Source organism: Taeniopygia guttata, chromosome 15 (genome assembly GCF_048771995.1).
Source record: "Taeniopygia guttata chromosome 15, bTaeGut7.mat, whole genome shotgun sequence".
In the NCBI taxonomy this organism is placed as follows: domain Eukaryota; kingdom Metazoa; phylum Chordata; class Aves; order Passeriformes; family Estrildidae; genus Taeniopygia; species Taeniopygia guttata.
In genome coordinates this window covers 1,744,232-1,756,197 of record NC_133040.1, presented here as the reverse complement: position 1 = coordinate 1,756,197, position 11,966 = coordinate 1,744,232, and the positions used below count along the sequence as shown (strand labels likewise).

At 67.9% G+C, this 11,966-nt stretch overlaps 1 protein-coding gene across 5 annotated transcripts; it reads left to right on the top strand.

Annotated features, from left to right (window-relative positions):
* The first annotated feature begins 261 nt into the window (after positions 1 to 261).
* Positions 262 to 11,362, top strand: EMID1 (EMI domain containing 1). 5 transcript variants are annotated; one of them, XR_004369288.3, is made up of 16 exons: positions 264 to 509; positions 2,975 to 3,088; positions 3,166 to 3,269; positions 4,845 to 4,985; positions 5,074 to 5,135; positions 5,253 to 5,379; positions 5,630 to 5,728; positions 5,893 to 6,030; positions 6,506 to 6,592; positions 6,679 to 6,731; positions 6,808 to 6,861; positions 8,204 to 8,248; positions 8,328 to 8,372; positions 8,724 to 8,808; positions 9,735 to 9,825; positions 11,089 to 11,137. XR_004369288.3 is itself a non-coding variant. In XM_072936169.1 (15 exons), exons 1-15 carry the CDS (start codon positions 364 to 366, stop codon positions 11,217 to 11,219), a joined length of 1,377 nt encoding a protein of 458 aa, XP_072792270.1. In that variant the 5' UTR covers positions 263 to 363; the 3' UTR covers positions 11,220 to 11,362. The 5 variants fall into 5 exon arrangements, 4 of the variants coding, with proteins under 4 accessions (XP_072792271.1, XP_072792270.1, XP_030141560.4 ...); XM_072936169.1 differs by lacking the exon at positions 9,735 to 9,825 and having other exon boundaries at positions 263 to 509; positions 4,899 to 4,985; positions 11,089 to 11,362; XM_030285700.4 differs by lacking the exon at positions 9,735 to 9,825 and having other exon boundaries at positions 263 to 509; positions 11,089 to 11,362.
* Positions 11,363 to 11,966: the final 604 nt, after the last annotated feature.

The window sequence follows — 11,966 nt, the reverse complement described above, 5'->3', positions numbered from 1 at the left end:
ACAAGGATGCACACGCAGGCTCCTGCACACGCGTGTGTCCCCAATCCCTCCCACGGGGACCGGTGTCCCCCAGCCCCGCGTGGCGCCCCCTCCCCAAGCTGAGCCTTCCCCTGCCCCCCTTCCTGCCCCCCCCGGGGCCGGTTTGCCCCCCGGGCTCCCACACCGCCGCCGTTCCCCGTGCCCGCCCCTGTGCCGGCGGGACCCCAGTGCCGGCGGGGCGGAAGGCGGGGGGGCAGGCGGGGGGTCCCTCCTCCATCCCTCCTCCTCCTTCTCCTCCTCCATCCCTCCCTCCTCCTTCCTCCTCCCCTCCCCCGCCGCCCGCTCGGTGCCGGTGCCGGTGCCGGTGGCCGGGCAGCGCCGAGCATGGCCGGGGCCCGGGGGTGCCGCCGCCGCCCGGTGCTGCCCGCGGCGGTGCCCGCAGCCCTGGGGCTCTGCCTGCCCCTCTGCCTGCTGCTCCCGCTGCCCTCCGCCGCCTGGAGCCCGGCCCTGCTGCCGCCCGCCGCCCGCAGGTACCGGCACCGCGGGCACTGGGATGCGGGCACCGGGGCAGCGCCGCCTGCTGCGGGGCACCGGGGGCTGTGGGTACCGGGGGGCACCGGGCACGGGTATAGCTGCGGGCACTGGGGACCGAGTGCTTGGATGTGGGCACCCGGGAGATTCCGGGAATCTGTATCAGCCACGGGGGCATCGGGTGTAGGGGGCATCAGCACGGGGTTCTGTGGGCACTGGGGGGCTCTGTACCAGGCGTGGGGGCACCACGGACCGGGGGCACCGGCAGGGAGGGGCTGCGTGGGCCGTGATGCTGGGGTGGGGGAGGCTGGGGGCACTGGGAGATACTGGGGCCAGCTGGACTTACTGGGGTATCAGAGCTGCCAGGCTCAGCAGGGTGCTGGGGGGGCTACTGGGGGTGCCTGGGCATATTGGGATCCTGGGGCTGCCTGGGCATTTTGGGATCCTGGGGCTGCCTGGGCATTTTGGGATCCTGGGGCTGCCTGGGCATTTTGGGGTCCTGGGGGTGCCTGGGCATTTTGGGATCCTGGGGCTGCCTGGGCATTTTGGGATCCTGGGGCTGCCTGGGCATTTTGGGATACTGAGGGTGCCTGGGCATTTTGGGATCCTGGGGGTGCCTGGGCATTTCTGGATCCTGGGGGTGCCTGGGCATTTTGGGATCCCGGGTTTGCCTGGGCTTGTTGGGATCCTGGGGCTGCCTGGGCATTTTGGGATCCTGGGGCTGCCTGGGCTTATTGGGATCCCGTGGGTGCCTGGGCATTTCTGGATCCTGGGGCTGCCTGGGCATTTTGGGATCCTGGGGCTGCCTGGGCATTTTGGGGTCCTGGGGGTGCCTGGGCATTTTGGGATCCTGGTGGTGCCTGGGCATTTTGGGATCCTGGGGCTGCCTGGGCATTTTGGGATCCTGGGGCTGCCTGGGCATTTTGGGATCCCGGGGCTGCCTGGGCATTTTGGGATCCTGGCGCTGCCTGGGCATACAGGGACATGCTGAGGCTACTGGGTTTGCCTGGGCATATTGGGATCCTGGCGCTGCCTTGGCACGCTGGGATTACTGGGAATGCTGGGCATGGTGGGGTTCCCTGGGCATACTGGGGGTGCTGGGGCTGCCTTCTCATGCTGGGGCTACTGGGAGTGCTGGAGTTGGTGAAATGTGAATGTCCCCAGCCCCAGGGTCCTGCCGTCCCTTGGAGGTGGCCCAGTCCGGGGGTCTGTGGTGCCGTGGGGGGCTGTGGTCCCTGTCCCGCCGCAGCGGCAGGGACAGGGGGGTTGTTTACAGGAAACCCTTGCCTCTGGCCGTGTCTCCGGCACCGGATTGCCGGGACCTCCCGGTTCCGCTCGGCTCGGTGAGGCGACGGGCAGAAGCCGCCTCATTTCCCCTTCCCCTCCCGGCCAAGCCCAGGAAGCCCCCGGTGCCTTGGCACATCCCTGCCGTGTCCCCCCGGGCCAGCACCCAGCACCCACCCCATCCCACCCCATCCCACCCCATCCCACCCCATCCCACCCCATCCCTCCCTGACGCACCGCTGGCATCCCACGTGCCCAAGCCGGGGGCACAAAGCCAAGCGGCCGATTTTGGGAATGGGAGCGGGATTCGGAGCCAAACCTGCTGTGGGCTTTGCCCCGGGTGGGCACAAGCCGTGGCAGCAGAGCCCGGACCCCTCGGTGCCAGTGCGGTGCCGGGTGGGCCGGGGTCACGCCGGGCCATGCGGGCGCTCGCATGCCAGAGCCTGCCAGCTCCTGCCCCGCTCCTGGGAGGGCATTCCCTTGGGAAACGAGCCGGGACCCATCCCCATCCCATCCCATGCCATCCCCACAGGCATTCCCACAGCTGGGTGTCCCTCCAAGGGGGACGATGCCCCCCGGGCCCCCTTGGCACGGCAGGGTGGCAGCAGGAGCGTGGCCACAGCTCCGGCGGGCTCTGCGCCTCCACAGCCCTGGCACGGTGCCCTCCTGGGCCGCTGCCCGGCCGGAAAGCCCTGTGCCACCCCGCTGTCCCCCCCGCCTCCGGCACCTCCCAGACAATTGTCCCCCCGCAGCGCCCGCTTGTCCCTGCTGCCACCGCCTCCCTCCCTGCAGCACTGCAGCAGCACCGAAAAACTCATTTTTTTGACCCAAATTGTGCAGCCTTTGAGTTTGGAGCTGCCGAGGGTACGGGGACGCCCGGTGTCATGGCACCGGCGTGTCCCCCTCTGCAGGGGCAAACCGAGGCTGGGTGGCCGGAGAGGGGCGGGCAGAGCCTGGCATGTGGGGCAGGAGAAAGGAGCCTTTGTGTGGGGTGGGCTGGGGGCACGGGGGAGCTCCGGGCCCGCTGCAGGCCGGTGCCAGCGCTGCAGGAATGCAGCAGGAATGTGCTGCAGGGCTCCCCACGGGCACCCCAAAAACCGGGCATGGGCATCTGCCAGGGTGGCAGCACCCCCAGGGTGTCCCTGCACAAGGGCTGGTGACATCGGTGTTCCCCCTCCAGCAACTGGTGCTCCTACACGGTGACACGGACGGTGTCGTGCCACGTCCAGAACGGGACATTCCTCCAGAGGGTCTTCCAGGGGTGCCGCTGGCCCCTGGCCTGCAGCGGGGGCAGGTGAGGGGGACCCCTGGGAGCAGGGACAGCGGGGGTGCCCCCAGGATGGGCGTGAGTGCCACCCCTCTGTGCCACAGCTACCGCGCCGTGCTGCGGCCGCTCTACAGGGTGGCCTACAGGACGCTGACGGCGCTGGAATGGCGCTGCTGCCCCGGGCACGCCGGCAGCCACTGCCAGGAAGGTGGGAACAGCGCGGATGGGGCCTGGGCAGGGCGGGCACGGGCACCCCAGGGTGCTGGGACACGGCCTGTGGTGGCACTGGTAGGGTGGGTGAGGAGAAGGACCTGTGGGTGGGTGGGATGGATGATGGATGATGGATGGATGGATGATGGATGATGGATGGATGGATGGATGGATGATGGATGGATGATGGATGGATGGATGATGGATGATGGATGGATGATGGATGATGGATGGATGATGGATGATGGATGGATGATGGATGGATGATGGATGGATGGATGGATGGATGGATGGATGGATGGATGATGGATGATGGATGGATGGATGGATGGATGGATGGATGGATGGATGGATGATGGATGAATGGATGGATCCATGGATCCATGGATGGATGGATGGATGATGGATGGATGGATGGATGGATGGATGGATGGATGGATGGATGGATGGATGGATCTATGGATGGATGGATGATGGATGGACAGAAGGATTCTCCCATGGGTGGCACGTGTGTGCATGTCCCTGGGTGGTCAGCCAGGGGGACAGGAGTGGGTGGGCAACGGGATGTGCCTGAGGGGGGCACTGAAAGAGCCGATGGACAGGGTGTGTGTGGATGGACAGACGGACACTCCTCAGCGTGGCAGTGCCCACCAGGGGCTGCACCCCCCAGGCACGAGTGGCCGGGGGCGGGTGGGCAGTGAATGAATGGGTGCGAGGCTGTGCCGTGTGAGGGGGGGGATGGGCGCTGCCAGCTCTGACAGGGGGGTCTTTGTCCCCATTGTCACCACATCCTCCTCCTCCCTCTCCCCCAGGACCCCACTGCGGGGCTGTGATGGCAGCGGGTGGCACCCAGGGGTGGGGACACCCTGGGGTGGCACCGAGGGTCTGCAGGGCAGCGGGTGACACGGGGGGGGGGTCCGGAGGCAGCTGGGTGGGAGCAGAGCTGGGGGAGGCGGGGGGTTCTTCCTCCTCCTCTTTCTCCTCCTCCTCCTGCTCCTCCCTGCGTGCTTGGCCGCCTGCCCCACATCTGGCCCCACTTAGGGCTGTCCCCACGGCGGTGGCCGTGCCGGGGGGGCGGGGGTGACAGCGTGGGGGGGCTCGGGGGCCACCTCTGCTCCAGACACCCCAGTCCTGCCGTGCTGGGTGGCCCCTGGCTGCTGTCCCCAGGATGTCCCGGTGGGGACAGGGGACTGGGACCCCACCCACGGGGGGTGAGTGTGGGCAGTGTCCCCAGGATTGTGCCCCCACCACCCAAAGCCACCCCCGGAATGGGGCTGGGGGCTGTGGGGGTGATTGAGGGTTCAGGGCTGAGGGGGCTGGGTTTGGGCTGAAATTGGGGGGTGGTCATGAGGGGATTTGGGGGGTCTGGTTAAGGACCGTGGGTGGGTTTGGGGGTTGTGGGTTGGGGGCACCTGGCGTGTGGTCATGGAGGGTTTTGGGGGTCTGGTTCAAGACCATGGGTGGGTTTGGAGGATCCCGACTCAGGGTTATGGGTGGGATTTGGGGTCTGAGACTCACCCAGAGCCAGGATGGGGCCCAGCACCCCGAATTACAACAGGAAGGTTTCCCACAGGAGGCGGTGCCCCACGGGGGGGTCCCCCCGTGCTGACCCCCCTTTCCTCGGCAGAGGCTCGCAGCCCCCTCACCCTGCGCGACCCCAACCGCCCCAGCGCCGCCCCCCGCCGGCCCCCCCTGCACCCCACGGCCTTCTCAGGTGGGTCCCCCCCCAAACCCGCTGCGGTGGGCACAGAGGGCCGGCTGCCCCCCACCCCAGCGCCTGTGCCCCCCAATTTCCCCCGCAGGGTGCCTGAACTGCAGCCGTGTCGGGGAGCTGACAGCCCGGCTCGCCACCCTGGAGGCACAGGCAAGTCCCAGTTTGGGGTCTGGCCACCTCCCCCTGCGCCCCCCGAGGGTCACACGAGCCCTGCGGGGGTCACCTTGTGCCCCCTGCTGTCACCCACCCCCTCTGTGCCCTCGGCAGGTGGCCCGGCTGGCGGTGGCCGAGCCCCCCGTGCCAGCAGCACCCAAAGGCAGCAGCCCGGGCAGGGGGCCCCAGGCCGGGCAGCTCTGGGGGTCCCCGGCCGCCCGCGGGAGCCCCGGGGATGACGGTAAGGCAGGGTGACAATGACAGTGACAATGACAGGGACAGCTGGCAGCACCCGCAGGGCAGGGAACGCACCTGGGTGTTGTCAATATTTGGGGGGCAGGACCCCTCACTCTGGGGGAAAAGCCACCCAGCTGCCACCCGCGGGGACAGGCCAGCCCTGGGGAGGCGGTGGGGACCGGGTGTGGGTGGGGGGCACCCCTGAGGGGCTGTCCCCGGGGTCCCCACCCCCTCAGGGTGCTGCTGTGCCGCAGGGACACCCGGCTGGAGGGGACCCCCCGGCCCCAAGGGCGACGCGGGAGGACGGGGACCCTCGGGAATTCCTGGAGTGAAGGGTCCAGTGGGACCACCAGGTAAAGGGGGGACAGCATGGGGAGACCCCAGCCTGGTGCCTGGCCCAGCCGAGCCCCCCCTTTCCTGCTGGGCAGATTTGGGGGGTCCCTGCAGCAGTTTGGGGGCTCGGAAGGGCTCCAGCCCTGCACGGCCCCAATCTTCACCCTCCTCTTCCTCCCTGCAGGTCCCCCCGGCCCCCCAGGACCACCCGGCCGGGATGGAGCCAGGGGGCTCCCCGGAGAGAAGGGGTCCCCCGGGCCCCCCGGCCCCCCGGGCCCCCCTGCCCCTGTGGGGCCAGCGATCCCCAGACTGGCCGAGCCCAGTAAGGGGGGGCTGGGCTGGGGTCTCCTCCCAGTGTGACCCCAAGAACGGGACTGGGCTGGGGGGGGCTGAGCCTCACCTGGGCTGGGGGTGTGGGGAGCTCCTGCTTGTCCCTGGGGTCCTGGGATGAGATGTGGGGCACTGGGGACCCCCAAGCCATGATTGGGGTCCCGGGATGAGATGTGGGGCACTGGGGACCCCCAGGCCATGATTGGGGTCCCAGGATGAGATGTGGGGCACTGGGGACCCCCAGACCACCACTGGGGTCCCGGGATGAGATGTGGGGCACTGGGGACCCCGAGACCATGATTGGGGTCCTGGGATGAGATGTGGGGCACTGGGGACCTCCAGGCCATGATTGGGGTCCCGGGATGAGATGTGGGGCACCTGCCATCATTGGGGTGACAGGGACGAGACACGGGGGGAGCAGGGGAGGGGAATGTGGGCCCCAAACACCCCCTCCATTCTCCCCCCAGGGGACCCGGTCATCTCCAACACCTTCACCGAAGCCACCAGGAGCATCGTGGGTCCCATGGGACCCCCCGGACCTGTGGGGCCAATGGGTGAGGGTGTCCCCCCCTCCTCTGTCACCCCCTGACACTTTCGGGTGCCCCAGTGTGGGGCTGAGTTGTGTCCCCTGTCCTTGCAGGTCCCCCCGGCCCCCCAGGTCCCGTCGGTCCCCCCGGGCCCCCAGGAGCCGATGTAAGTGCTGGGCTGGGGGGCAGGGCAGGGTCCCCGTGTCCCCCAGGGCTGATGTCCCCTCCTTGTCCTGGCACAGGGCAGGGCAGGAGCGCCCGGAGCTGCTGGTCCCCCTGGCGAGAAGGGGGACAGGGTGAGTGTCCCCGGCCCCACACTGTGACACCGGGGGGCTGGCCGTGCCCCCCAGGGGTTCTGACACCCTCTGTGTCCCCCCCAGGGTCCCCAGGGTCACCCCTGTGGTGGCCGTGTGGGGGGAGTGGTTTGGGGGCCACCTCAGCCCCAGACACCCCGGTCCTGCTGGGTGCCCCAAGCCGCTGTCCCCCTGTCCCCAGGGTCCCTGTGTGGGGACAGGGAGCTGTGACCCTGCCCTGGGGGTGGATGTGGGCAGTGTCCCCAGGATTGTGCCACCCCCCCGTCCAAAGCCACCCCCGCAATGGGGCTGGGGGCCGTGGAGGTGTTTGGGGTTCAGGGCTGGGGGGAGATGTGGGGGCCTGGGTTTGGGGCTGAGATGGGGGGATTTGGTGAGTGGCCGTGAGGAGATTTGGGGGGGTCCAGACCATGGGTGGGTTTGGGGGGCTGTGGGTTGGGGGGGTTGGGGGGTAATGGGGGGGTTGGGGGGGTCTGGTGTGGGGTCATGGGAGAGTTGGGGGGGTCCGGTGTGGGGTCATGGAGGGGTTGGGGCGGGGTTGGTGTGGGGTAAAGGGGTGTTGGGGGGTCCGGTGTGGGGTCATGGGAGAGTTGGGGGGGTCCGGTGTGGGGTAATGATGGGTTGGGGGGTCCAGTGTGGGGTCATGGGAGAGTTGGAGGGGTCCAGTGTGGGGTCATGGAGGGGTTTGGGGGTTTGGTGAGTGGTAAGGGGGGGTTGGGGGGTAATGGGGGGGGTTGTGGGGGTCTGGTGTGGGGTCATGGGAGAGTTGGGGGGGTCTGGTGTGGGGTCATGGAGGGGTTGGGGGGGTTGGTGTGGGGTCATGGGAGAGTTGTGGGGGTCTGGTGTGGGGTCATGGAGGGGTTGGGGGGTTTGGTGAGTGCTAAGGGGGGGGTTGGGGGGGTCTGGTGTGGGGTCATGGGAGAGTTGGAGGGTCCAGTGTGGGGTCATGGAGGGGTTGGGGGGTTTGGGGAGTGGTAAGGGAGGGTTGGGGGGTTGGTGTGGGGTCATGGAGGGGTTGGGGGGGGGTTGGTGTGGGGTAAGGATGGGTTGGGGGTCCAGTGTGGGGTCATGGAGGGGTTGGGGGGTTTGGTGAGCGCTAAGGGGGGGTTGGGGGGTCCGGTGTGGGGTCATGGAGGGGTTGGGGGGTTTGGTGAGTACTAAGGGGGGGTTGGGGGGCCGGTGTGGGGTTGTGGAGGGGTTTGGGGGGTTTGGTGGGCAGCAGTGGGGGGGTTGGGGGGCCGGTGTGGGTGCCAGCCGCGGGCTCTGCCATCACCCCCCTGGTGGCGGTGTGCCGGTGCCCCCGGAGCTGATGGCTCTGTCCCCGCAGGGTCCCCAGGGCCAGCCGGGCAGCCGCGGGCAGGACGGGGCGCAGGTACGTGCGTGGGTCGGGGTCCCCCCGGCCGCAGCCCCCCGTGCCCCCCCTGCCAGGCCCTCTCCTCTCTGTGTTTCAGGGCGAGCCGGGCCCCCGGGGCGAGCCGGGCGAGAGGGGCACTTGGGTGAGTGGCACCGGGGACACGCGGGGGATGGCACCCCGACACCCCATTGGCACCCCAGTGATGTCCTCAGGGTCCCCACTTGTTCCCACTGCCCCACAGCTTGTCCTGGGGTCCCCAGTGATGTCCTGGGTGTCCCCAGCACCCCAAAGGTGGCTCTGGGGGGTCCCTGGCCAATGTCACCCAGTGCCAATGTCACCTGAACTGGGTGGTGGGGCACAGAGTGGGCTCAGACCCCCCCACGGGGGTTCCCCCTCTCCTTCCCCTGGTGTTGGTGAGTCGGGGGGTCCCCCGGGGGTGGCCTGGGGCCATTTGGGGTGCAGCCCCCGCTGAGCCCGCGCCTCTCTTCCCCAGGGGGAGGGTTTGCACCAGCTCCGCGAGGCGCTGAAGATTTTAGCGGAGAGGGTTTTAATCTTGGAAACAATGATTGGGCTCTACGGTGAGTAGGGGGACGGGGACCCCCGGGGTGACCCCCAGCCCGGCCAGCAGGTCACCGGGTCCCCGTGACCTCACAGTGGCCCTTGGCTCACCGATGTCATGGAGCTGCAGGGAGGGCACCCTCGGCAGCCCCTCCTCATGCCATGGGGGGACAGGGACAGGTCCAGCCCCTCCAGGGGTGACCCCATCCCTCCCGGGAGGTCACCAGGCCCCCGCGACATCACGGTGGCCCATGGCCATCGTGACATCAGCCGTGCACGATGTCATCACCCACATGGTGGCATCATGGCCAGCACTGGGGGCCACTCGAGGGAAGGGCCACCAGGGTCACCCTCACCCCCAGCTGGGCACCCCAGAGCCCCCCCAGGCACTGCCCCCCTCGGGCAGGGACACCTGTGACAGTCTCAGTGTTGGGGACAAGCGGGTGGCCCTCTGAGAAGGTTGGGGACATGTCCCCCCACGTTTTGGAGAGCTCAGTGTGCCGGGGGTGGCAGAGGGAGCACCCCCAGCTGGGGACATCAGTGTCTCCCCGGACAGTTGTGGATGTGTCCCCCCAAATGTCGGGGGGCTCAGCATGCCGGGGGTGGCAGAGGGAGCACCCCCAAGTCAGGGACATCAGTGTCCCCATCAGGGCACCGCCAGGGACATCAAGCCAGCACAAGGGCCCCCCCATTGTCACCATAGACCCGCAGGGATGGGGGGGCCCCCAGCACCCTTCTGAGACTGGGAAGACCCTCCTAGGAGACCTGGCACCCCCTCCTCGTGCCCCACACCCCCATCCCGCTGGGGCTGCCCCCTGCCGTGCCCCCGCCATGCTGTGCCACCCCTGCCGTGCCGTGTCCCCAGCCCGTGTCCCCGTGTCCCCGTGCCCGCCGCGGGGCCAACGCGCTCTGCTCTGCTCTGCTCTGCTCTCTCCCTCTCCCCCAGGCCAGTAGCTTCCAAACCCTCCTGCAGCAGCAGGCCCGGCTGGAGGTCCTGGCTAGAAGGGTCACCTTGCTGGAAGCCATCATCTGGCCAGGTAACCACCCCCGCCCCACCCTGCCCCGCATGAGCCTGGAGCGCCGCGGCACCCGGGAGCGGGCACGGGGCACGGGGGGCTGGAGCCACCGCAGCGGGGCACCGGGAGCTCCGGGGCCACGGGAGAGCTCGGAGACCTGCTTGGATTGAGAGGGGCAGCCATGGAGATCTCTTGGATTGAGAGGTGACCATGGAAATCTCTTGGATTTAGCCATGCAACCATGGAGATCCTCTTGGATTGAGAGGGGCAGCCATGGAAATCTCTTGGATTGAGAGAGGCAACCATGGAGATCTCTTGGATTGAGAGGGGCAACCATGGAAACCTGCTTGGATTGAGAGGTGACCATGGAGATCTCTTGGATTGAGAGGGGCAACCATGGAAACCTGCTTGGATTGAGAGGTGACCATGGAGATCTCTTGGATTTAGCCATGCAACCATGGAGATCTCTTGGATTGAGAGGGGCAACCATGGAGATCCTCTTGGATTGAGAGGGGCAACCATGGAGATCCTCTTGGACTGCGAGGTGACCATGGAGGTCTCTTGGATTGAGAGGGGCAACTATGGAGATCTCTTGGATTTAGCCATGCAAACATGGAGATCCTCTTGGATTGAGAGGTGACCATGGAGATCCTGGTGGGCCAAGGGAAACTGGAACTCGCCAAGGTTTAAGGGAGACCATGGAGAGACCCTCTCACCCCAAAGGAGCCCATGGAGACCCCTCTTGGACCAAGAGGAACCCTGGAGCTCTTTAGGGTTCCAGGGAGCCCATGGAGAGACTCTCTCACTCCAAAGGAGACCACGGAGACCCCTCTTGGGCCAAGAGAAACCCTGGAGCTCCCCAGGGCTCCATGAAATCCTTGGAGAAGGGAGACCATGGAGATCCCCTCAAGCCAAGGGAGGCGCAGGGACCCCCCAGGCTCACCGGAGACCACGGGGACCCTCTCGGACTGAAGCGGCTCCCAGCGCTCCCGTTGTCCCAAGGGACCCCCGGTGCCAACCCCCCGTGCCAGGGTGCCCCCCACCCTCACCCCCCTGCCCCCTCCCCATTCCAGCTGTGCTTTCCCACAGGGCTCCAAGCGGGGGTGCCAGGCAGGGGTGCCAGCTGGGGGGTCCTCGGGTGGCTGTCCCCAGGGCTTGGGGACACTCAGAGCCACAGTGGGGCAGAACACCCACAGCACAGCCCCCAGCGCCCATTTGGGGGATTCTGGAGCAGGGGGGGTGACATCCCACCCCTGACACCCCTTTTTTCCTCTCCTCCCGCAGAGCCAGAGCCCGGCTCGGGCAGCGGCGCCCCCAGCACGGCGACCCCCGGGGTGCCCCGTGGCAAGCGTGGCAGCGGCCACCCCCCCTACCGCATCGTCACCGCCGCCCGCCGCGCCCCCCCAGAGCCGTGACAGGGGCGTCACCCAGGCCACCCCCGTCACCCAGGCCACCCCGTCACCCAGGCCACCCCCGTCACCCAGGCCACCCCCGTCACCCAGGCCACCCCCGCCGTGCCACCCTGGGGAGCAGGACGGGCTCAGCCCCGTCCCCCCTCTTGGTGCTACTGGTGGCACGGCACCGTCCCCCCCACCACGCTTCGCCCCCATCGCCGCTGCTTGAGCCCCCGGGAGGGCCGGGGGTGTCCCCAAGGCCATTTCTGTCCCCCGGCCAAGGCGGTGCTCCCGGGGGATGGGCTCTGTCTCATCCCATCCCCCCCCCCGTGCACCCCAGCCCAGGGGAGGGGATTTGGGGGGCTGGCGGTGGGGACTCCCCAGGTGGGGACCCCGCTGTGCCACGCGCTTCGCTGCTTTGGGACCTGCCAGGTCATTAAATGTCCCCAAATCCCTGTCCTGTGGGGTCGCTTGGTGTGCCAGGGACATCCCAGGTGACCCGGGCACATATGGGGTGGGATGGGATAGGATCTATGGGATGGGATGGGATAGGATCTATGGGATGGGATCTATGGGATGGGATCTATGGGATGGGATCTATGGGATGGGATGGGATGGGATAGGATCTATGGGATGGGATCTATGGGATGGGATTCATGGGATGGGATGGGATGGGATGGGATGGGATGGGATGGGATGGGATGGGATGGGATGGGATGGGATCCATAGGATGGGATCCATAGGATGGGATCCATAGGATGGGATCCA